Below are 26375 nucleotides of genomic sequence, written 5' to 3'. Positions count from 1 at the left end.
ATGACTGCTTCTCTCCCTTCTGGCCTTTTACTCTGTAACACGCTTAGGGTTTACTTAAATGATTCTTTTGACTTCTCCGACTTCGATTTCGCAGTCCTCGTCTAAGCCTTCACAATCTGCTTTATTCCCAGCATCGGCTCCTTGTGTCATTGTGTTGTCTGGGGAGCGATAGTTCACAGCCTCCTCCACCAACCCTTCCCCGTCACCACCTTCTTGGGTCATTGTACATGTACTGTCTTTCTGAACTCTCAACTGTTCTTGGTTCCATTGTGTCTGTTTCTGTTGTTGGGCAGTCAGGAGGGTTATTAATTTATCTAATTTTTGTTCCATCCCTCATGGTTTTTGGGGAATCATGATCCAATTTCCCTCATTGTTTCTCTGCCAAGGGGGCGCTACATAACTCCGGCAATCTACGGCATAGTGACCCATTTTTTGAAATCAGAAACACCTGTCATTACGACCTTCTGTTCTTCCCGTGACTCCTCATGTTACAGCAGCCAAAACAGCCCCTTGTCAGCTCCTGAACTCCCGAATCATTAACTTACACCGTGTGTGGTCTACTGAATTTATGAGTTGGCACATAATCTCCCTTAAAGACCCTCTACAGTCAGCGAGGTTCGACATTTTTCTCTGTAAGTCTATCTCTCTCTTGTAATATTTTCTGACTCTGTAGTCCCTGTGCTGTCGCAGTTTTAGCCACCAATGGCGAACGCTCCAGCATCGTAAGGACATCAGTCAGACATTCTTTCAGCCTCTCAATTTCACCTGACTGTACATAATTTCCCTGTTTTTTTCACCTGATTGTCTCTTAGTTTCCTCTAACTGATTCTTATTTTCCTCTTTTAATTGTTTAATACGTTCCTCACTCTCAAGTGCACACAAGTTGGCCGCCCACATAAGGGTCCTTTTCCCAACTCACTCCTTCATCTTCTTACTTTGAACTTGCTCCTTGACCCATTCTATGGCCGTCTCATAAGCTTCATCCTTCTCCACTATTTTGGAGACTAATTCTAAAGTTTCCTCAGACCCCTTTAGTTTCTTTCTCAGTTTCTTTTCTAACATTTCGTGGACACTTGCCATGATCACTTATACTAAACAAAACCTCACTCTGGAATTGGAGCAATTCATTTCTTTTGTGATCAAATGTCAGTCGAATTTTAAAATTTTTTTCCATTAGGCGTTTGATTTTATGTCAACATGAAACATTGATTAGTCACCTCCTGGCTGGCTCGCCAAATTGTAACAGATTCGGAGGTGACGCCAATTGGAATTCAATGTTTCATTTATTAATAGTCAAATCAAACATGTAAAGGTACTGAATATTTAGGCAACAAAGATCAAAACAATATTACCCCATTTGATCTTTGGGCAGAGGTCGTAATTAAGTTGGCGACGTGGTCTTTTTGAGTTTTCCCACAGTGAGGTAGTCTTCTGATAGTCAGGTGTTCTTCTGACTGCGGTGTTGTCTTCAAACAGCTAAGTGTTCTTTCAACAGCTGGTGGTCCTCGCTGATTCCTCTGCCCTGAGCTGAAAAGACGTTGGGTTTTTATGTCCCCCCGGCAGTAAACTCCCACCCTGTATGGAACAACACTGATAAGACCCTTATAGATTAATGAAGTTGTTTTTCAACGAATTCCAGATTGTCAGCTTTATTTAACATTACTCATTTAACCACGAGACCCATTTGCAAGGTAGCACTGTCTAGCTACCTCGTCAAGGTCCTGGTCTTGTTGCTATCTCTGGATTATTGTTCTGCTTTTATGGGTCATTATTCCTCTTTTATCATATAGCTGCACTGTCTAGCAAGGAGGGTCAGTCACTAGTCAAAGGTTAACAGTTTACAATTCAGCAAAATAAAGCAGCACAGCCTGCAGAGCATGATGGCTAGTAGCTTTAAGAAAAAGATGTCAATTTTTCCCTATTTCTAATATTCTTACAACTCACACCCACACACACACACAAAAACAAACACTCACACACTCATACCCACACCCACACACACACTCAAAAACAAACACTCACACACTCATACCCACACCCACACACACACTCAAAAATAAACACTCACACACTCATACCCACACCCACACACACACTCAAAAACAAACACTCACACACTCATACCCACACCCACACGTACACACTCACACACAAACGAGTGACCTTTTCCTCTCTGAATGGGTGCCAATGCTGTGCAGTAAGAGCCCTTAAACCACCATCACTCAGGACACTACCAGTCCTAGCCGCTGATGTAACTATGCATTATGTGCTCCTTTTCCTCAGGTGCTCTTTACAGCTGTCAGGATTTGGGCCTAATTTTTTCCGCGTTGAGGGAGAGGTTGATCTGAAGGACGGTGGTGTTTATACAATTGCTCTCTATCAAGCTAACAACACAAAGAATGTAAGTATGGCAGAGGGGACCGTGTCCACAATTCCCACCCATTATACTGGGCTAGCTCATCAATTGTCATTCTTGGTCTATCTCCTGTGACCTAGAATGGAACTCCCACACCTCCTCCATCACTAAAGCTGCTTCAAAGAAGCTCGGTTTCCTCCTTCATGTGAAACACTCTTTATAAACACAACTCTTTATAAAGCCCAAGTTCACCCAAGACTTAAATACTGCTCCCGTATCTGGGGAGGCTCTTCTAACACCAGTCCTGGGCAGGATATAGGGAAAGGTCAGCATTTAATAGGTGACTCTCACCTCTACCCTCCAATTTCTACAGCGATCTTTCTCGTTTCTCGTCTGATCTTTCTTATCTCTGCTATATTATCTCTATTATCGTAGTTATTGCTCCTTTATCCACAGTAGCTTTTAAAAAGGAAGTGGATAAATATTTGAAAAAGAATAAAACCAAAAGGGTAAGGGGAATGGGACTAAATTGGAGTTCTTTCAGAGAGCTGGCACAGGCACGATGGGCCAAATGGCCTCCTTCTGTGCTGTAAAGTTCTATGATTTGATTATAAACTCTTGTTTGTTGTTCCTTCGAACCTTATCCTACACACTCTTAATCCTTCCTACATCCTACTGTACCTCCTACTCAAACTCATTCTTTTCAATACCACAAAACTGTGGAACTCTTTATTTCCTCAGAATTTCATTCCTCGTGCAATATTTGGCTTGCAAATCCAAGCTTGGTGTCGTCTAATCACACTTTCCCAATTCACCTTGTCTTTTATTTCACCCTTTTCAACCTTGGTCCCCCCTGAGTTATGGGGCAGTGGTAGGGGGTTATAATTGGCCTCAGCACCATGGGATAGGGAGAGGGTAAAATCAGCCGGGGTTCCGTTTCCTGATCGATGTCCACTGATCCCTGCTGGGTCGATATTGGGTGGTGAGACCTGATACTGTCTCACCGCTGGGACCTAAATTTCTCCCACCCCAGCTGGGATTCCCGCTGGCTGTTCCTTCCTCGCCTGCCCCATGCAAGTGCCAGTGAGGGGTTATGGCCTGTGTTCCCGACCAATTTCCCTCCTGTCCACTACTGTTCCCGCTGCTCTCCAGGACCACCAAATAGTCCATGGCGGAGGGCCTGGTCTAGCAGCGGGAATGGCCCCACATGTGGCAAATAGAGGCAGAGGGCCTACTAGAGGGCTCCTCTCCCTCCAATCCCTTACCTGGTGCAGGTCTCAGTCTCGGCCAAGGCCTCCAGTCTCTGTGCAACTCCATTCTTTGGGGCCCTTTGACCCCTTCAATCTTGCTCGCATCACTGCAGCAGCAGTCTCACTGCAGCATTGCCTTCATCCCCGTTCAGGCCTGCTAGTGGGAATCCTGCTGGGGAAATTGGGCCGGGGTCATGGCAAGGTCGGGGGTTCAGGTGGAAGCTTTCCCTCTTCTTCCCGACCATTTCAGGGTGGGATCAGGAAAATCTAGGCCTTGGTGTCACATAGGGGATATGGCTGGATATTTGCTGCAAATATTCCATTAGACCAAAAAGTAAGTGGTAACATTGACGATCCGGATTCTTTCCCCTCAGTCTGGTTCAGTAAAAACTGAAGTCGAATACATTTTAAAGTTCATCACAACTTTAATAGCAGGTCTTAGTCTGTAGCTTCAATTCAGATTCCTGAGAGAATCCGAACGATTCTAACAGAATAAGGAGACAAAGACAAAGACAAAAACTCATACCTTTATACAGATCGATAGGGGTTGGAACATCATTAACACAAGAGTCAACACCAATCATAAGCCGGGCACAGGTTGCCATGCGAGGTTACATTATTGCCGGCCAATCATAGATCGTCCATGTGCTGACCATGTTGCTGTTAGACATCAAAGGGGATACTTCCTCACCTTCCAACTTGGAATGTTCTTCCCTGTTCCTTCTGTTCCTTATCTCCCAACCTGGAATGTCTTTCAACTTTGGCTAAGCTCGTTACCTATATTGATCTGCCATAAACATGGAGACATGCAGACCAGCCCTTGAATCACATCAAAGACTCTACATTGATGAGACAATGCAAACCTGCTGACTACGCAAACATATGGCCCAGCAGGAGGCCAGGCCACCTGTACCAATCTCAGTTACTAACTAATTAACCCTTTCTAACCATTTTGCATTCTGCTTCTTTGCCACGTAGGCATTTTAATATTTTACCAAAAACTGACCACGTAGGGATTCTCATTCCCCCCTTTTATCATTTCATGATAACCAATTATTACGGTGCTCACTGGTTCTGCAGGTTCTGCAGCGCAGCAACATTTAAGTAAGCAATAAACTATAAGAATTATAACAATGAATATGACTAGCCCTTGAACTAGAGAAGTCCCAATAGAACACAGACATGTTTCATCAATACGCCTTTGTACTCTTATCTGTTCTCAGGAACAGACTCCTTCTAAACATCTCTCAAGTAAGCTGCGAATGTCCTTGGTCAGCTAAACCTATTCATGTTAATTTGAAAAGGCTAACATAGTCAAATATCCTATGGTGCTTTATATTTTGTTTCCAGCCTAACTAGACTGAATGGTACCTTTCAGACCATTTTACACCTGTGAATTGGTGCCCTCCCCATTATATCCCTTAATCCAAATTCTCCCTACAATATCCCGTTAGATGCTGTACCTCATCTTAACCAGGTTCCCTTCGTGTTGGCCACCAGTCCGGGTGGAAGAGAGGCAGAGCATCTGATAATCCTATCAAACTATAATTGTCTTCCCTTTTACATGCACCTTACCCCAGCGGGTGCTACTCCCGGTACCATTAAGATGTGTTCTTAGTTGAAATCACAGAGACAATGGGGACATTCTCACCCAGGCTCTGTTTTACTATCTTTGCCAAACCCTTCATCCTCTGCTTACATTTATTACATGCAATGAAAATCAAGAAGCACATTACAACAAACTGCACTACGACTAATACATATGAAATTAATCTAATCCAAAGATGGATCTGTATATTCAGTCCCAAATTCCAGAGGTCATTTCACCAGGTGGTGACTTTAATTTGGTCAATGTCATGCTTAATGTTGTTATTGTCCTGTTGTAGGTTATAATAAACCTTCTGGGAGAGGCGTATCTCCATTCGCAATGCTTTCAAGTATTCAGGCAACAGGGGTGTCAGATACCCAAATGTGTCCTGATATTCTTTTAAGTCCTTTTTGACATTCTCAGAAACTTGTAAGGTGGTGAGGTTATGCCGGTGTATCTCTACCAGTTCCTCGGGTCCAATCCGAACCAGGACTTCAGAAATGGAGTAGAATTCTGGACTTAAAATATCACAAGTTAGGTTGGCATATTTAAATGTTTTCAAATTAGTTGTAACACAATATTCGCCCTCTCCGGCATATGCCACTTGAGTGGGTTTTAGATCCGCCTCTAGGGCCTCCATGGTACAGTTAATATCCGGATTGGTACCGGTATTATTAAACCCACACTGTGCTTCTGGGCTGTGTCTAACACTATGTGGACACACAGTGACAGCATGTCTAGTAACACATCCCTTTAATTTTGTTCCAGCCAATCAGCTTAAATCTGCGTCCTCTAGTTCTTGAACCCTCTGCTAGGGGAAACAGGTACTTCCTGTCTACTTTATCTGGGCCCCTCATAATCTTGTAATTTTGTATCCATCGTGCGGATATCTTCTAAATATTGTTTCTCCCAATTTTATTGTTAACTGATGGGAACCTAACCCTGAATTTTGGAAATCCAAATTACTGTGTCCCTCTTTACTTTAATTTCAGTCCTTTTGATTGATACCAGTGTTTCCTGACTGTTTCATTAATTAGTTGGTTTCTCTATGGACCATGTGTCAGTGCCTTGTTTAAAAGGATTTCTCACTCGCCTGGACCACATTAACCATTTTCCTGTTGTGCTGTTGTCAAGTAACTGAGCCTGTCTGAGACTCATTCTTCAATGTATCTTCTTCATGTATCTCCGCATACTAGCAGCATCTCATAGGAATGAGCTTAGTGTTCTTGGATATTAACTTTCTGCTGGCCAGTCTCTTCTTCCTCATGGTATTTCCGAACATTTTCCATGGCACACATCATATGTCCTGTAGGATTCAGTCCTGTAAAAGCAACTGGTTTGTTTAAAGAGTGGTTGCAATAGCTCACCAGGCCATAGGCCTTTGTAATCATGTTCTTCATCCTGATCTCCGTTTCAGATGATGGCAACATACATTTGTATCTTTTATGTCCACTGTAGCCATTCTTAGGTTTTCAGGTTATCTTATCAAAAAGATCAGGGGTGTCTAGAGTGCTTATCTCCCCCTGCATGGTCCCGATGTCAGGGTAGTGGCCAGGCTATTGAGTGTAGTTTTCTCATTATTCATTATAGGCAAGGACACAAATATCTCCACGAGAAAGTTATCAATTTACTATTCTCAACTACACTTTCCTGACTTCCACTAGATTGTATATTTATGCCAGATTGATTTTTTATCATGCCCAATTCAATGACTTTAGAGAAATTCCCATATCTCCCCACCTTGAGCACTCTGTCTCGGAAGACAATAAATAGGTTAAAACAAAACAAATCAAAATGTTTTCAAAAGAAGAGAATCAGGTTGATATCACCACGCTGTGACATTTGGTATCCGCTGATGTCTGCAGCTAAAGTCTTAAATCTTTAACACCACTGGATCGTTTCCTGCACCAAATTTCTCCAGCAAAGGTTGCACCGTAACTTTGTAACTACTCTTGGTAATCCTGCACCATCAACACTCACGTGGTCCAAAAAAAACCCAGGGTCACCTGTTTTAAAAGAAACACAGAAAATCCATTGCGGCTCTTCTTGAGAGCCCAAGTGATTAATTTGTCAAATCTTCATTTATTATTTATTTATCCAAAGGAATAATCCCTTTACCCGAAACAAATTCAGAAAACAAAACAGGAGAGAGAAATTGCCTAGTCCCTCTCTCGCTCTCTCTCTCTGAAGCACGCAGCCTGTCTGAAATAAACACTGTCTCTCCCACATACAGATGTACGCAGGGCTGCAGACTGGAATTTCTAACTCCAAGTCCTAATCTCTGTGTTTTCAAGATGTAACCACATTAAGCAGATATCATTAGCAGCCGCCTGCTAAGATACGTTATATTCCTCTTTTATTAATTTATTAATGGTTTGGGCATGTGTTTCTAGCACTGTAGCTATCCTTTGCAAATATATGGTCAGCATTTGATCCTCAGACAATTCCTTATCTGTATTTTCATTTATCTTTTAATATATCTATAATGCGAGACCCTAAATCTCTGACCTTTTGATCTAATGTTGTCAAATTAATGGTGTTAACAACTGAGGCAAAGGCAGTTGCTATATCACTTATCACAGATCTTTACGTCTCCATATTTGCCTATCTCTTTTTATGATGTCCACCTCCATTCCATGTCGCTCTTTGTTTTAACACTTGAGTCAGGAGGTGTTGATCTAATTGTTGAGTTTTCTTAGCATTCTCAATGCGAGTTATATAATTTGTCAGGGAAGGTCTCCCCTCTTTGGTCAGATCTTGTATTCTACTATTAATTTCAAATAAAATTGAATAGCCCCAGAACTTGTCAAAACTTCCTTATCATACTGTGGCAGGGTAAAACTGATAGGCGTTTAGTACCCTGTGTCAGTACATAGCTCAAGTAATGGACTTCCAATTGTCTAACCTATGCTTCCTTTTCATATGATTTGTTTTACATTCCTTTCTTATCAATTTTTCACTGTAGCGTGAAAACTTATATCTCAGTCAATTGTAGCCTTTGGCATTTCCGAGTGATTGGGACAATTTTACTAATATAACCTATACCAATTGTTACCTCATGTTCACCTGTGTTCTGGGCAAGCCTCAGACAGTTCTCAACCGACTGGGTCATTTCTATCTGTTTGAACTGCTCTTGGCATGACAGTCTGGCTTCTTGGGATGGAAGGGGTTAATATTAACTTGCTCTTGTGGTAGGAGTAACTTGATCCTTCTCCCTTTGAGATTAAGCTTCCACCTTCAAAATTTCTCTTCACACAGGTTTGACTGATTTTTTACTTCTCACATTTGTGGATTGCTTTATACTATATTTTTGCACACTATTTTTTCACATACTTTTAGTGGATGTGATTATAATCAACGCTCTGAGCTGTTCCAGCTTTCCGACTTTTCCTATCACAGTGATACCAGATAGTTTTTTTAATCTATCCCGTTAATTTTTAACCTCTTTTTAAACCACAGCCAATCACAAAATAAACATTCAAAATGCCAATTTTTTGAAGATCCCATGTCTGGAATTTAACATGCCCACACTTTATAAGAACCAGAATTTAATAGGTCACTTAACCTCAATAACTCCAATTTTAATTTAGCAGTATCAGAATTAAACACACGACAAGACAGATACATTACACAAAAGAAGAAAACACGTAAGACACAGTAAGAAGGGGGCGTGGCCCACAACACCGACAAAAAAAGCACTGATCAAGACAGGCTTTTTAAAGGGACAGTACACTTAAACAACAGAACCTTTCTTTTTCGGGTCTCTGTCTTTTAAACATTTGTCTAGTCACTTAATTCTATCCATTTTTTTTTACAGTACTGTCTCCATAAAGCAATTAGTTCTTTGGCTGTGGTACCTCTGTTATTTTTCCAAATTAATTCCTGAGCCTTTTTGGCGGCATCTAAGTTTTTAGTTCCTCCCAATGGCCATTGACATTCCCCAGTCTTTTATTCTTATTCAACTAGTCAACACAACCGTATTATCGCCACTCAGTTGCTTATTACAGAATTTGAGGACGGTACTGATGCTTGTGCCTCACAATCCTAAGTGCCCTTGGTCCCTACTCCCACTTCAGGGTCCTGACCTTCGCGTGGGGGATCTCCCCTCTTAACAACCGGTCTAAGGCTGCGTGTTGAGACAGGCACTTCCTCCCTTAGTCTTTCAGCACAAGCAATCAGTTCCCGTTCATACCCAATCCCCAGGGACTCGAAGTTCCTGTTTATATCCAATCACCAGGAACTTAAACCCTGACTGATATGAACCACTGACCTACCGCTTACAAGTTATTCACTCAGTACGTACGCTGACCCTCAGCCAGAGCTGACCCTCAGTGATATTCGAGCACTGACCTCTTCCTGCTATTTCTGTGTATTCGCCAGACTGACCTGAATCTTGTAAGGACGCCACACGAGTGTTAGCGATTGGACGATTCGTCGTCAGACTGACGGATTGGAGGAAAACCGACGTAGTAAATTAAGACTACTTACATCGGGGCGCCATTTCCTTCCTCTGTGTCTGAGACAATCCGCCTCTTACTCCGCGAACTCTCGGTGAACCACCGTTAAGATCCCCGTACGGGCCACCAAATGACGATCCGGATTCTTTCCCCTCAGTCTGGTTCAGTAAAAACTGAAGTCGAATACATTTTAAAGTTCATCACAACTTTAATAGCAGGTCTTAGTCTGTAGCTTCAATTCAGATTCCTGAGAGAATCCGAACGATTCTAACAGAATAAGGAGACAAAGACAAAGACAAAAACTCATACCTTTATACAGATCGATAGGGGTTGGAACATCATTAACACAAGAGTCAACACCAATCATAAGCCGGGCACAGGTTGCCATGCGAGGTTACATTATTGCCGGCCAATCATAGATCGTCCATGTGCTGACCATGTTGCTGTTAGACATCAAAGGGGATACTTCCTCACCTTCCAACTTGGAATGTTCTTCCCTGTTCCTTCTGTTCCTTATCTCCCAACCTGGAATGTCTTTCAACTTTGGCTAAGCTCGTTACCTATATTGATCTGCCATAAACATGGAGACATTCAGACCAGCCCTTGAATCACATCAAAGACTCTACATTGATGAGACAATGCAAACCTGCTGACTACGCAAACATATGGCCCAGCAGGAGGCCAGGCCACCTGTACCAATCTCAGTTACTAACTAATTAACCCTTTCTAACCATTTTGCATTCTGCTTCTTTGCCACGTAGGCATTTTAATATTTTACCAAAAACTGACCACGTAGGGATTCTCAACACCATTGTAATATTGGTAACACATGGCTTCACTTGAAATCAGAGTTGGCTGTTGTCAGTCAGTTACATAAAGCAATATTGAGGCTTTGTTCAGCACCGAAGAACTGGGGGAAGTCTTTATAGAATTGTTGCCAACTTCATGAGTTCTTTAGATATCTCCCTGATTCTACCTGATATATGACATATGCTATTGAGTGTGTTGACTAAAGTCTGAAATGACTTTTGGGTGTCACAGTACACTTCCTCCCTCACCCTCTTGTCGCTAAGCTCCCGATCTCATCTGCACTGTTGTGGAGAAGGTCTGAATGGCAGAGGGAGCTTCATGGAAACAACTGGTGAAAGGAAGGCAGAATTGGAGTGAGAGTCACCGTTGGGCAATTTTCACGCATGACCCATTGTCCACCTCAAGGACAGAGTTGGCATAATCCTGGGACCAAGTTGACAATCAGATCTTCTCGGCCATGGGTGGTGTACGATTCAGTGAGACCAGAAGAGGGAAGAGATCAAGGTAAACAATTAGTGTCGCACCACGCACAAAAAGAATCAAACTTTCTGGTTGCATAATTATGACATGTAAATCATTTTTATTGTGCAAATTCACTGCATGGTTCCAGTGGAAGGATCTAACTGTGATCCCTGCATTTTCCTCGCTGCTCAGATCTAAGTGTTTCTGAACAGGCAGTCACACAGCAATACGTTGGCTGTAAGACATATTGAACACTTGGTGGGTGTCATGCATTTGAGAAACCTGCGATTGTGCAGTCGCTGTGTTCTTTAATGGTTGAACTGTACTGGGAAAAGACCACCAGAGGAATCCCAGATCTCACAGCATCAACTTTATAAACTCCACTGGTCAACAGTTCCTTAATTAGACCTTAGGACTAAAAACCCTTAATCTACATTTTAAGCACGATTGGCAAAATGTTACCTTGTTTTTATATATCAGCAGATGATGTCAGAAAGTTAGCAGGTTAATGTGAAGAGTGTGACTGAGAGTCAGCTCTTAAGGCATCAGCAGAAGGGCATTGAGAGCGGAGGGCTACACATACTTAATATCTCATCTGGATTTTAAATCTCTGAACATAAGAGTTGCATTGTTTGTCTCAGAATTGACTAGAAGTTTTTTGTTGGTGACATATGCTGAGGAATTCCTTTAACAATCTACGTTGGGTTTCTATCAAACAAAAACAAGGCAGGTGGTATTCTGAATTTCAATGTCTATTAGAGAACCACACTCAGTTCTCCTGAGTCTTCAACCTAAGTACGTCCATACATCTTAATTTCCCTGTGCTCGCTGACCTACATTGGCTGCCGATCCGGCAATGCCTCGATTTTAAAATTTTCAAACTTGTCTCCAAATCCCTCCATGGCCTCGCCCTTCCCAATCTCTGTAACCTCCTCCACCCCTACAACCCTTCGAGATCTCTGCGTTCCTCCAATTCTGGCTTCTTGCGCATCCCCAATTTTTGTCACCCCACCATTGGCGGCCGTGCCTTTAGCTGCTTAGGCCCTAAGCTCTGGAATTCCCTCCCTAAACCATTCCGACTCTCTACCTCTCTCTCCTCCTTAAAACCTACCTCTTTGATCAAGCTTTTGGTTACCTGTCCTCGGCGTCAAATTTTGTTTGATGACACTCCCGTGAAGTGCCTTGAGATTTTTTACTACATTAAAAGGGCTGTATAAATGCAAGTTGTTGTTAATTTAAACTCCACTCTATGTTTACAGCTACCGTAACTGAGATGTGAGAATTGCTCACCGTACAAAGAGTGACATTCCAGGCTGAAAAATAAAATAACGCACATCATTGTGTTTATTCCCCAATCTTCAATTTCTACATTAAAAGTGCTACAAAAATGCATGTGGTCATTGAATAAGTAGATGAAAGGATTACAGTTTAAAGAAAAGAAAGACCCTGAACTAATTCTCACAAGACAGAAAGGTAGGGCAACTAAAGCCAGAGCTCCCTGGATGACAATAGAGATAGTGAGTAAGATGAAATGGAAAAAATGGGCGTATGGCAGATGTCAGGCTGATAACACAAGTGAGAACCAGGCAGAATATAGAAAGTTCAGAGGGGAAGAGAAAAAGGAAATAAGAGGGGCAAAGAGAGAGTATGAGAATAGTCTGGCGGCCAACATAAAAGGGAATCCAAAGGTCTTCTACAGGCGTGTAAACAGTAAATGGGTAGTAAGAGGAGGAGTGGGGGCTGATTAGGATCCATAAAAGAGATCTACTCATGGAGGCAGAGGGGATGGCCGAGGTACTAAATGAGTACTTTGCATCTGTCTTTACCGAGGAAGAAGATGCTGCCAGAGTCTCAGTAAAGGAAGATATAGTTGAGATACTGGATGGGCTAAAAATTGATAAAGAAGAGGTACTTGAAAGGATAGCTGTACTTAAAGTAGATAATTCACCCGGTCTGGATGGGATGCACCCTAGGTTGCTGAGGGTGGAAATTGCGGAGGTACTGGCCATAATCTTCCAAACGCTCGTGGATACGGGGTGGTGCCAGAGGACTGGAGAATTGCAAATGTTACACCCTTGTTCAATAAAGGCTGTAAGGATAAACCCAGCAACTACAGGCCAGTCAGTTTGACCTCGATAACCTAATACACTTGCCCATAAACTAATACACAAGCCCATTTTTTCTGCTTCATCTTACTCACTATCTCTTTTGTCATCCAGGGAGCTCTGGCTTTAGTTGCCCTGCCTTTCTGCCTCATGGGAATTAGTTCAGGGTCTTTCTTTTCTTTAAACTGTAATCCTTTCATCTACTTATTCAATGACCACATGCATTTTTGTAGCACTTTTAATGTAGAAATTGAAGATTGGGGAATAAACACAATGATGTGCGTTGTTTTATTTTTCAGCCTAGAATGTCACTGGATAGAGTTTTTTGATGAGGTAACAGAGAGGGTAGATGAGGGCAATGCAGTTGATGTGTGTATATGGATTTTCAAAAGGCGTTTGATAAAGTGCTGCATGGTAGGCTTATCATCAAGATTGTGGCCCATGGAATAAAGGGGGCAATAGCTAAATGGATACAGAATTGGCTAAATGACAGGAAACAGAGAGTAGTGGTGAATGGTTGTTTTTCGGACTGGAGGGAGGTGTGCAGTGATATTCCCCACGGGTTGGTGCTGGGACCACTGCTTTTCTTGATATATATTGATGACTTGGACTTGGTGTACAGGGCACAATTTCAAAATTTGCAGATGACACCAAACTTGGAAGGGTAGTAAACAGTGAGGAGGATAGTGATAGACTTCAAGAGGATATAGACAGGCTGGTGGCATGGGCGGACACGTGGCAGATGAAATTTAACTCAGAAAAATGCAAAGCGATACATTTCGGTAGGAAGAATGAGGAGAGGCAACATAAACTAGAGGACACAACTCTTGCATAGAGCCGGCGCGGACTCGATGGGCTGAATTCCCTCTTTCCGTAACTTTTATATGATTCTATGATTTTATCCTATGAAAAACAAGAAACGAGCTTCAGGCTGTTCAGCAACTGATTGAGAAAGGCAAGTTAACATTTCCGAGAGGCCCTGTGAAATGTTGTGGAGAAGATCCGGTCCTTAGTCAATATCCACACATGCACTTTTCAGAATTAAACTTGGCCCCTTCCTGGGGTGTATGTCTCAGAACCACGTCAGGTAATGCATTTAATGACTGAGCCATTGGGGACCCCCCCCAATTCTTGCTTAAAAGCAGTATTACATCAGTCAGCTCGCTCTCTGATTATGTTTCCCTTCTATGTGAAGTTCCATCAGCTTCGAACCATTCATCTCCAGCTCCCCGTGGAGTACTTGAGTGTGTGACCCACCAACTTGTCAAAAACAAAACAAAACGCACCCTCTCAGCCAGAAAGTTAAATCCTAAAGACTTTCCAGATGATCGGACATGCAAGAGAATAAATAGGATCCTGTATATACAAAGGATAGAAACAGTCTGTCTAATGCATTTTAATATATACAGATTGTAGATAATGCAAACAGTTGGGTTTGCAGGGATTAGTTTGAAATGTAAATTTAAAAATAAAAATGGGAAAGAAAACTGATGCAAGGGATGATTTGACTCAGACATCGTCTGCTCGTTAATGACAATCTGCCCTTGGCAGCCATGATAAGGGGGCCATCTTGCTGCCTAATCGTTTCTTCACTGTGAATGTCATCTCCCTCTCATCATTAACCGTAAAAGGCAATAGCATGAGGCAAGCACAGCATCAGAATAGAGAGGGAAGTCACAGCTAACTGGACTTCTTGCTCATTTGGACAGTAGCCTCCAGCTGAATTGGGGAGTCATCAATCATTGGTTGCTTGGGTTGGAGTGTGATCAGGGCACATGCAAATATTTTTCACTTCTCCCAGCCTTTTTGTCCTTTATGATCAATAAGTTCATTGCTGAAAATGATTCATCCATTGTTATTGATTCATCTATTGAACTTCAAACTCCACTAGCATTTTGTATCAATTTCTGAATATCTAAGATTGACAATGGAGCTAGAATTACCCAATGTGGTGACTTTTCTCCATCACTAATCATATAAATTGAGAATTTCCTCCTGTAGATTATTGCTTGGTAAAGTTTTAATGCTAAATGATCGACTGATGGAACACAGCTGATGGAATAAGTCAATACAGACCTCTGTGCCTGACAACAGCTGTTATTCTATTTGTCCTGGCAAAAAGAAAGTAAAATTGGAATACAGCCACCCAATTGAACGCCTAAATCTGTACTCGAGAATAATGGACTCTTGCAAGTGCTTTTAAGGAAGAACCCGAGAGGTTCAGCTAATTTCTCCCAGGCACCAATTATTCTGCACGTAATCTCTAATATTTCTGCATAGGAATATCCCAATATATGAACTAAAATGGTTCACCTATTGTTATGCTGAAGAACTTCTTATTCTCCAACATGACAATAGATGAATCATTTTAGTTCGTATATTGGGATATATGAACAGAATCCACATTTTGTAATGTCAGATGGGTGCCTGGGCTGTTGGTCCCCGACAAGATTTACCTGGAGCAACACCATAAGAGTTGTTGGTGTTTAAACTTCAGCTCATCAAAAACTCTGCTACCCGTATCCTAACTTGCACCAAGTCCCATTCACGAATCACCCCCTGTGCTCTCTGACCTACATTGACTCCCAGTCTCATCTTTGTTTTCAAATCCCTCCATGGCCTCGCCCCTCCCTATCTCTGTAACCAAGAAATTGATAAAGAGGGAGAAAATTGTGATTATAATATAAAAACAGATTGTAAGAGCTTCTACAATTACACTCAATAAGATCATGGCTGATCTTTGACCTTAATTCCTCTTTCCCGCCCAATCCCCATATTCCTTGATTCCCCTAGACCCCAAAAATCTATCGATCTCAGCCTTGAATATACTCAATGACTGAGCATCCACAGCCCTCTAGGGTAGGGAATTCCAAAGGTTCACAACCCTCTGAGTGAAGAAATGCCTCCTTATCTCAGTCCTAAATGTCCGACCCCTTATCCTGAGACCATGCCCCCCTAGTTCTAGACTCTCCAGCCAGGGGAAACAACCCATCAGTATCTACCCTGTCAAGCCCCCTCAGAATCTTATATGTTTCAATGAGATCACCTCTCATTCTTCTAAACTCCAGAGAGTATAGGCCAATTCTACTCAATCTCTCCTCATAGGACAACCCTCTCATCCCAGGAATCAATCTCGTGAACTTTTGTTGCACTGCCTCTCAGGCAAGTACATCCTTCCTTAGATAAGGAGACCAAAACTATACCCAGTACTCCAGGTGTGATCTCACCAAAACCCTGCACAATTGTAGTAAGACTTCCTTACTCTTGTACTCCAACCCCCCTCACAATAAAGGCCAACATGCCATTTGCCTTCCTAATTGCTTGCTGTACCTGCATGTTAACTTTCTGTGTTTCTTTTACAAATCCCCCTGAACGCCAACATTTAATAGTTTCTCACCATTTAAAAAATATTCTGTTTTTCTATTCTTCCTACCAAAGTGAATCACGTCACATTTCCCCACATTATACTCCATCTGCCACCTTCTTGTCCCTTCATTTAACCGGTCTATATCTCTTTGCAGACTCTTTGGGCTCAATTTTCAAATTAAAAAATGGGTGAGTTGGGGGTGGGGTGGGGGGCATTGAAAATTGCCACCATTTCCGACCTGCCTTCAACCCGCCCATTACCAGTTTTCACCAGGGCAGGCGACCAACCCGCTCCCAGGAGGCGACCAACCCGCTTCAGGCCTCCATTTTTCACGAATTCCCGATTTCAACCCCGGGGGGGGTCAGGATTCCCGGGCCTTCTGTTTTACGCCTCGTGAAAGGAGGCGAGAAGGCCCGAGACTAACAGGTAGGTGCCTAAAAAGGCACAGCTTGTGGGCCCAGAGGAGCAGGAATGCTTCCCTCAGGCCCAACAAGCCCACCTGCACGACCTCCCTCCCCCCCGATTGCGGACCCCCAACCCTGTTCCCTTGACCACAATCCCCCAAACCCTGATCCTCCGACCCCCGACCCTCGCCCTCAATGATTGCAGACCCCTGTGATGACCCCCCCCGATCCCGACAGCCCCCCGTGACTGACCCCCAATCCCATCCCCCATCACTTGTGACCCCGGTGCCCACCCATGCCCCTTGCCCACCTATGTCCCTTGCCCACCCATCCCTTTGCCCACCTACACCCCTTGCCCACCCATGCCCCCGTGTCCATCCATGCCCCCCTGTGAACCACCCCCCCACCCATCCATACAAAGACTTACCTGCAGACTTACCTGAACACGTATTGGAAAATGTGAGGTTATGCACTTTGGCAGGAAAAATCAGAGAGCAAGTTATTATATTAAAGGTGAGAAACTGGAAAGTACTGCAGTACAAAGGGATCTGGGGGTCCTGGTGCAAGAAGATCAAAAAGTTAGTATGCAGGTGCAGCAGGTGATCAAGAAGGCCAACGGAATGTTGGCGTTTATTGCTAGGGGGATAGAATATAAAAACAGGGAGGTATTGCTGCAGTTATATAAGGTATTGGTGAGACCGCACCTGGAATACTGCATACAGTTTTGGTCTCCATACTTAAGAAAAGACATACTTGCTCTCGAGGCAGTACAAAGAAGGTTCACTCGGTTAATCCCGGGGATGAGGGGTCGGACATATGAGGAGAGGTTGAGTCGATTGGGACTCTACTCATTGGAGTTCAGAAGAATGAGAGGCGATCTTATTGAAACATATAAGATTGCGAAGGGGCTTGATCGGGTGGATGCGGTAAGGATGTTCCCAAGGATGGGTGAAACTAGAATTAGGGGGCATAATCTTAGAATAAGGGGCTGCTCTTTCAAAACTGAGATGAGGAGAAACTTCTTCACTTAGAGGGTAGTAGGTCTGTGGAATTTGCTGCCCCAGGAAGCTGTGGAAGCTACATCATTAAATAAATTTAAAACAGAAATCGACAGTTTCCTAGAAGTAAAGGGAATTAGGGGTTACGGGGAGCGGGCAGGAAATTGGACATGAATTTAGATTTGAGATTAGGATCAGATCAGCCATGATCTTATTGAATGGCGGAGCAGGCTCGAGGGGCCGATTGGCCTACGCCTGCTCCTATTTCTTATTTCTTATGTTCTTATAACACGTCCTCTCCCTGTCTTGTCTCCCGTCCGACTGAGACCAGCCTGTCAATCAGCTGGTCAGTCGGAGGGGAAACCAACAAAAAAAAGACGTCCTTATGTCAAAATCGTAAGGACGTCCGGAAAACCCGTACTAATGGGTTTCCTGACCTCAATTTGACCCCGCCCCCTTCGTTTTAAAATCACCCTCTTTGTGTCCTCCTCACAGCTTACTTTCCCACCTAGCTTTGTATCATCAGCAAACTTGGATACATTACACTCAGTCCCTTCATCTAAGTTGTTAATTTGCAGGGAAATTACAGAGATGTGCAAGAACCATAGAGTAGTGATAATGGGGGACTTCAACTATCCTAATATAGACTGGGACAGTAATAGTGTAAAGGGCAAAGAGGGGGAGGAATTTTTGAAGTGCGTTCAGGAGAACTTTCTTGGCCAGTATGTTTCTGGCCCAACGAGAAAGGAGGCATTGCTGGATTTGGCTTTGGGAAATGAGATGGGCCAAGTGGAGCAAGTGTCAGTGGGGGAACATTTGGAGAACAGCTAACATAGTATCATAAGGTTTAAAATAGCAATGGAAAAGGACACCGACCACTCTAAAGTAAAAATACTCAATTGGAGGAGGGCCAATTTCAATGGGATGAGAACAGATCTTGCCCGGGTAAATTGGAATCAAAGATTGGCAGGCAAAACTGTAATTGAACAGTGGGCGGCCTTTAAAGAGGAGATGGTTCGGGTACAGTCTAGGTACATTCCCATGAGGCAGAAAGGTAGGGCAACTAAAGCCAGAGCTCCCTGTATGACAAAAGAGGTGGAGAGTAAGATGAAGTGGAAAAAACGAGCGTATGACCGATGTCAGGTTGACAACACAAGTGAGAACCAGGCAGAATATAGAAGGTACAGAGGGGAAGTGAAAAAGGAAATAAGAGGGACAAAGAGAGAGTATGAGAATAGACTGGCGGCAAACATAAAAGGGAATTCAGCAGTCTTCTATAGGCATGTAAACAGTAAACAGGTAGTAAGAGGAGGGGTGGGACTGATTAGGGACCAAAAAGGAGATCTACGCATGGAGGCAGAGGGCATGGCTGAGGTACTAAATGAGTACTTTGCGTCTGCCTTTACCACGGAAGAAGATGCTGCCAAAGTTACAGTAAGTGAAGAGGTAGTTGAGATACTGGATGGTCTAAAAATTGATAAAGAGGAGGTACTTGAAAGGCTATCTGTACTTAAAGTAGATAAGTCACCCGAACTGGATGGGATGCATACTAGGTTGCTGAGGGAAGTAAGGGTGGAAATTGCGGAGGTACTGGCCATAATCTTCCAAACATCTTTAGATATGGGGATGGTGCCAGAGGACTGTAGAATTGCAAATATTACACCCTTGTTCAAAAAAGGGTGTAAGGATAAACCCAGCAACTATAGGCCAGTCAGTTTAACATCGGTAGCGGGGAAACTTTTAGAAATGATAATCCGGGACAAAATTAACAGTCACTTGGACAAATGTGGATTCATTAAGGAAAGCCAGCCCGGATTTGTTAAAGGCAAATCGTGTTTAACCTCACTCTCATTAAACCTTTGATTTTCCATTATTTCTGGTAGTTTTTTTTGTGTCTTCTACTGTGAAGACAGATACAAAATATTTGTTTAACATCTCTGCCATTTCCTTATTCCCCATTATATTTTCTCCTGTCTCAGCCTCGAAGGGACCCACGTTTACTTTTGCTACTCTCTTCCTTTTTACATACTTGTAATAGATTCCTTGTAATACAATCTGTTTTTATATTTCTTGCTAGTTTACTCTCATATTCTATTTTCTCCCTCATTATCAATTTTTTGGTCATCCTTTGCTGGTTTCTAAAACTCTTCCAATCTTCAGGCTTACTACTCTTCTTGGCAACATTATATGCCTCTTCTTTTAATCTAATACAATCCTTAACTTCTTTAGTTAGCCATGGATGGATCACTTTTCCCGTGGGGTTTTTATTCCTCAATGGAATGTATATAAATTTCTTTCCTTGCTGCCTCACTCTGTGCTTGTGAGTTCAACAAGCTATTCAGCGGGACTCCCAGATCCCTATCCTGAAGCTTATACATCCAATCCTTATTCCACTTCTCCAGTCTCATCACTGTGCATTAAACACCCAACAGTTGTAGAGATATCTCACTGGGAAGCTGCTTGGCCTGGAGTTTACCCCACGATGGAATGGGGTGGAGTGACTTATGACCAGCGCGGCTGAGAGTGGATTGTTTATCTGCTGCTCACGGGTGCAGTAAATCCACTAATCAGCAGCAGAGGAATCTGATGATGTAAACAGCAAAACGTTAATTTTTTAGGTGAGAGTTTGTCTGCCTTTTTTCAAATTTCTGTTAGTTAGTGGTTATAGGACAGTTTTCTCTTGATGAATTGTTACGGTGCTGGTTTAAGTTTTGAGTGCTTCTACTCCCTGTTGCTCTACCTGTTGAGTGTCAGCTTGGCTCGGTCGGTAGCACTTGCATCTCTGAGTCAGAAAGTTGTGGCTTTGAGTGGCACACCAGGATTTGTTCATGTAATCCAGGCTGACACGTCAGTCCAGCACTGAGGGAGTGCTGCACAGTCAGAGATGCCGTCCTTTGACTGGGACATTAAACCAAGGCCTTGTCTGTCTGTTTAAGTGAATGTTAAAGATCCCACAGCACTATTCAAAGAGCACGGAACTTCTCCTGGTGTCCTGTCCAACATTTATCCCTCAACCAACACCACCATAAACAGATTAACTGGTCATTTACACAATTGCTCTTCATGGGATGTTGATTGTTTGGAATGACTGCTACATTTACTTACACGATGACAGTAACTGCACCTCTGGAGTAATTTGTCATGCCAGGATGCTTTAGATATTATATTTGTAACTATATTACCAGATTAAAACAGTTGTTCTGATCACCCGTATGTACTTTGTGAGATTGAAATCAGCAATGCCATTTTGATGCGGCCTCTCTCTGTTGGTGGGGCCTGCTCTGAATAACCTGCTGTAAGTTTGGGGAGACGCTGTTCGCAGTTCTAAAAATAAGCTCCATTTATCCCAGGTTCTGTCTCATTTCTGTCTGACACACAATGTCAGAGCGGGAAAGAAAACCTTTTTTTTGTGTGAAATTGCCCCGATCAAGGTGAGCCATGTTAGTGTTCAGGGCATAGAACACTTTCTATTTCAGACCCAGCACAGTTAGACTGAGGTTTTATTTTATTCATTCTCAGGATGTGGGGGTCACTGGCAAGGAAGGCATTTATTGCCCATTCCTAATTGCCCTAGAGAAAGTGGTGGTGGGCCTTCTTCTTGAACTGAAGCACTTTGATACAACTGAGAAGGTTTGCTCGGCCACTTCAGAGGGCAGTTAAGAGCAAACCACATTGGTGTGGGGCTGGTGTCACATATAGGCCAGATGGCAGGTTTCCTTCCCTAAAAGACACCAGTGAACCAGTTGGGTTTTTACAGCAATCCGACAGCTTCATGGTCACTTTTACTGATATCAGCTTATTTATTTTCAGATTTCATAAACTGAATTCAAATTCTCAAACTGCCATAGTGGGATTTGAACTCTCATTTTCTAGAATTATTAGTCCAGGCCTTTAGGATTACAAGTCGAGTAACATAACCACTACACTACCATACCTGTGTACCCTGTCCTTCACTTTGGTCCAATAACATCTTCATCTCCAGCCTCAGCAGACAGCTTCCTACCCTCTGCACACTTGCCTCTCTGAATGAGAATATTAAGGTTGGGGTAGTTTTGTGCTGCATGCCCACTAGAAACGGGATTTAGTCTGCCTAAACTCTTCTCACTAACCTTTATCTCACCATTGTAAGGAATCTTACAACACCAAGCTATAGTCCAACAGATTTATTTGAAAATCACAAGCTTTCGGAGGCTTTCTCCTCCGAAAGCTTGTGATTTTCAAATAAAATTGTTGGACTATAACCTGGTGTTGTAAGATTCCTTACATTTGTCCACCCCAGTCCATCACCGGCATCTCCACATCATGGCTTTTATCTCGCCAGTTTGTGCTGGATTTGAATCTGGGTAAATGGACTAGTGTCTAACCCACTGCACCATCCAGTCCCCCCGTTATGTCTTTGAATGTTGGTTATGTATTCTTCTTAAATCATTAGACCTTGGCCAAAATAACTGCAGGTGGGGCGAGGTGTTAGGAGTTCAGCTACACACAGATGAGGCTGTGACAAAAGCTCAGCATCTGAATGGAAACGTGTGAAATACTAAGAACTTAAACACATACAGATATATCAGTCACACGTAAAGTGTCAAAAAATAAATACAAAAAGAGAAAGAAAGCCAACCATTTCTTTCTATGTAACTATCCTCCACTCACTGTATTTTGCGGGAGAAATAATCCTGCTTTTATCCGGAGTCTTTTCTGTAGTTTTGGTCGGTTTGCTGCAGTTCATAGAGACTCTGCTTAAATAGACTCTGTTTGCTGAGTAAAGAGACTCTGTTTGCTGTCGTGTGCTGTTTAAATAGACTCTGCTGTTGTGCCCTGTTTACAGAGACCCAAAAGCAAAATACTGTGGATGCTGGAAATCTGAAATAAAAACAGAAAATGCTGGAGAAGCTCAGCAGGTCAGGCAGCATCTGTGGAGAAAGAAACCGAGTTAACGTTTCAGGTCAATGACCTTTCGTCAGAACTGGAAGATGTTAAAGAGTTAAAGTTTTTGAGCAAGTACAGAGTCAGGGAAAGGGGGGGGAGGGAGGGAAGAACAAAAGGGAAGGTCTGTGATGGGGAGGGGGCACGAGTGATTAAATTACAAAATGGATGATGGTGCAAGGCAAGGAGGGCGGTAATGGGACAGGTAAAGAAACAAAAGATTGGTCAGGAGTAGCTGTAAATGGCAGCAGCAGAACCATTACCAGCACTCGCTGACCCAAAAAATGGGAGCAGTGGTTATGATCTGAAGTTATTGAAATCAGTGTTAAGTCCAGAGGTTGTAAAGTGTCTAATCGAAAGATGAGGTGCTGCTCCTCGAGCTTACGTTGAGCATCATTGGAACAGTGTAAGAGGCCGAGGACAGAGAGGTCAGAGTGGGAGTGTGACGGGGAATTAAAATGGCGAGTGACCGGCAGGTCAGGGTCATGCATGCGGACAGAGCGGAGATGTTCAGCAAAGCGATCACCCAGTCTGCGTTTGGTCTCCCCAATGTAGAGGAGACCGCATTGTGAGCAGCGGAGACAGTAAACTAAATTGAAAGAAGTACAAGTAAATCACTGTTTCACCTGGGAGGAGAGTTTGGGGCCCTGGACAGTGGGAAAGGAGGAGGTGAAGGGGCAGGTGTTGCATCTCCTGCGCTCACACGGGAAGGTGCTGTGGGGAGGAGAGCGGGTGTTGGGGGTGATGGAAGAGTGGACCAGGGTGCCGTGGAGGGAACGGTCCCATCGGAATGCTGAAAGGGGAGGGGAAGGGAAGATGTGTTTGGTGGTGGGATCGCGCTGGAGGTGGTGGAAATGGTGGAGGATGATACGTTGAATGTGGAGTCTGGTGAGGTGAAAGGTGAGGACAAAGGGAACCCTAAATGGTTCTGGGAGGGAAGGGAAGGGATGAGGGCGGAAGTGCGGGAAATGGGATGGACACGGTCGAGGGCCCTGTCAACTACAGTGGAGGGGAATCCTCGGTTGAGGAAAAAGGAAGAGATATCGGAAGCACTGGTGCGGACGGTGGAATTGGAATAGATGCGACGGAGACGGAGAAACTGGGAGAAGGGAATAGAGTCCTTACAGGAAGCGAGGTGGGAGGGAGTGTAATCAAAGTAGCTGTGGGAGTCGGTGGGCTTATAATAGATATTGGTTGACAGCCTATCCCCAGAAATGGAGATGGAGAAGTCGAGGAAGGGAAGGGAAGAGTCAGAGATGGACCATGTGAAGACGAGGGAAGGATAGAAATTGGAAGCAAATGTACCGGGAAAAGAGGTGAGGGAGGGGCCTGAGTAAGACTGGAACAAGGAATGATCCTCGTATCACACAAAAAGGACAGGCATAGCTAGGACCTGTACGGGTTCCCATAGCGACACCTTTTATTTGGAGGAAGTGAGTGGAGTCAAAGGAGAAGTTGTTCAACATAAGAACAAGTTCAGCCAGGCAGAGGAGGGTGATGGTGGACGAGGACTGGTTGGGTCTCTGTTCAAGGAAGAAGCGGAGGGCCCGCAGACCGTCCTGATGGGGGATGGAGGTATAGAGGGATTGGACATCCATGGTGAAAAGGAGATGGTTAGGGCCGGGGAACTGGAAACTGTTAAGTGGCGGAGAGTGTCGGAAGAGTCGCGGATGTAGGTCGGAAGAGACTGGACAAAGGGAGAAAAAATAGAGTCGAGATAGGAGGAAATAAGTTTCGTGGGACAAGAACAGGCTGAAACGATGGGTATCCCGGGGCAGTCCTGTTTGTGGATCTTGGGAAGGAGGTAGGAGTGGGCTGTGCGGGGTTGGGGGATTATGAGGTTGGAGGGAGTGGGAGGAAGATCTCCAGAGGAGATGAGGTCAGTGATGGTCTGGGAAACTATGGCTTGATTTTTGGCGGTGGGGTTAGGTTCCAGGGAGAGGTAGGAGGAGGTGTCGGAGAATTGGCATTCAGTCTCCACAAGGTAGAGGTCTGTAATCACACAACAACAGCGCTGCCCTTGTCAGCAGGTTTAATGACAATGTGAGGGTTGGACCTGAGAGAACGGAGTGCTGCGAGTTCAGAGGGAGGGAGGTTAGAGTGAGTGAGGGGAGTAGAGTAATTGAGGCGGCCGATGTCACGACTGCAGTTCACAATGAAAAGATCGAGAGAGGGCAAGAGGCCAGAGGGAGGGGTCCAGGTGGAACGAGAATTCTGAAGTCAGGAGAATGGATCCACTGTGCGGGGGGAAGACTCCTGGCCAAAGAAGTGGGCGCGGAGGCGCAGGTGACGGAAGAAGAGCTCGGCATCGTGTCGAGCTCGAAATTCATTGAGGTGGGGGCGTAAGGAGATGAAGCTGAGGCCTTTGCTGAGGACTGATCATTCGGAGTCAGAGAGCGGCAGGTCAGAGGGGATAGTGAAAACACGACAAATGGTGAGATTGGAGGGAGGGCTGGGGTCAGAGGAAAGTGAAGGGGAAGAAGGATGAGGAGGGGTGTTGGTATCTAAGAGTTGTTGAAGCTTAGAAAAAAGTTTTTTGTCAAAGCGCCGGGTGAGGCGAAGGATGAAATGGAACTGCGGAACAGGACAACTCTGAGATCGTGAGTCGGTGCTGCTGGAGAGAGAGATCGAGAGGGTGAACGTGGCAGCGCATGGCGTGAGTGTGGATCTCAGAAGCGGCAAGAACTGCTCGAAAGTTCGATAGACTCCGTTTGCTGAGTAAATAGACTATTTGCTGTAAGTCCTGCCCCGTCTCCAACTCATTGGCTAACATGGTGGTGTCAATACTCACTTTGTTTTTTTACTGATAACCTGGCCTCTCACCAAGAGCTAGAGCCTGGGATTCACAAGAAGCTGCTGCTCTCCAGACATTTTCTTCAAGAATTAACCTCCAGCCTGCGTTTGCACTCCTCAAGGGCCTGACTGGCATCTGTAGTTGAGAGGCTGGGTCCAGGGCCTATTCCCAGGCTGCTGTCAGTGCCCCTGCTAGCCAGTCGCGAGGAGTGACAGGGACCAAACAGGGGTGACTCCCCTCCCCCCCCCCAATTCCCCTTCTGATTTTTCAACCCCCTTCTGGCAGATGTTGCAACCAGGGTTTGGCACCTCCCTCAGGTAGCTCGACTCAGCAGCGAATGAGAGCGGGACTGAAACCTGTACCCGTACCAAAGGGAGACCTCCGGACTCGGCCAGACAGAGCAGAGTGAAAATGGTGCCAGCTTGGGGTGCAACACTATGTTGTGTCGGACTGCTCAGAGAATGAAGAATGAAAAAGATTTAAAGAAAGGCTTGCATTTATATAGCGCCTTTCATGGCCTCAGGACGTCCCAAAGCACTTTACAGCCAATGAAGTACTTTTGGAAGTATAGTTGCTGTTGTAATGTAGGAAACGCAGCAGCCAATTTGTACACAGCGAGATCCCATAAACAGCAATATGATAATTATCAGATAATCTGTTTTTTTTAGCGATGTTGGTTGAGGGATACATATTGGTCAGGTCACTGGGGAGAACTCTCTTGTTGTTCTTCGAACAGTGCCATGGGATCTGTTACATCCACCTGAGGGCAGACGGGGCCTCGGTTTAACATCCAATCCAAAAGATGGCACCTCCGACAGTGCAGCACTCCCTCAGTACTGCACTGGAGTGTCAGCCTGGATT

The 26375-nt window shown here is 44.1% G+C and overlaps 1 protein-coding gene across 1 annotated transcript in view; it reads left to right on the top strand.

Moving 5' to 3' along the window:
- Window positions 1-26375, top strand: part of LOC137300081 (solute carrier family 15 member 2-like) — a 147632-nt gene that overhangs the window by 101148 nt on the left and 20109 nt on the right. The window contains exon 19 of the mRNA XM_067969176.1: window positions 2284-2401. Coding sequence (XP_067825277.1) covers window positions 2284-2401 — 118 coding nt within the window. The remainder of the gene's footprint in view (window positions 1-2283; window positions 2402-26375) is intronic.

This window comes from Heptranchias perlo, chromosome 30 (genome assembly GCF_035084215.1).
Source record: "Heptranchias perlo isolate sHepPer1 chromosome 30, sHepPer1.hap1, whole genome shotgun sequence".
Classification (NCBI taxonomy): domain Eukaryota; kingdom Metazoa; phylum Chordata; class Chondrichthyes; order Hexanchiformes; family Hexanchidae; genus Heptranchias; species Heptranchias perlo.
Note: the sequence above shows the minus strand (reverse complement) of the source record. Positions and strands in the feature narration are given on the sequence as shown.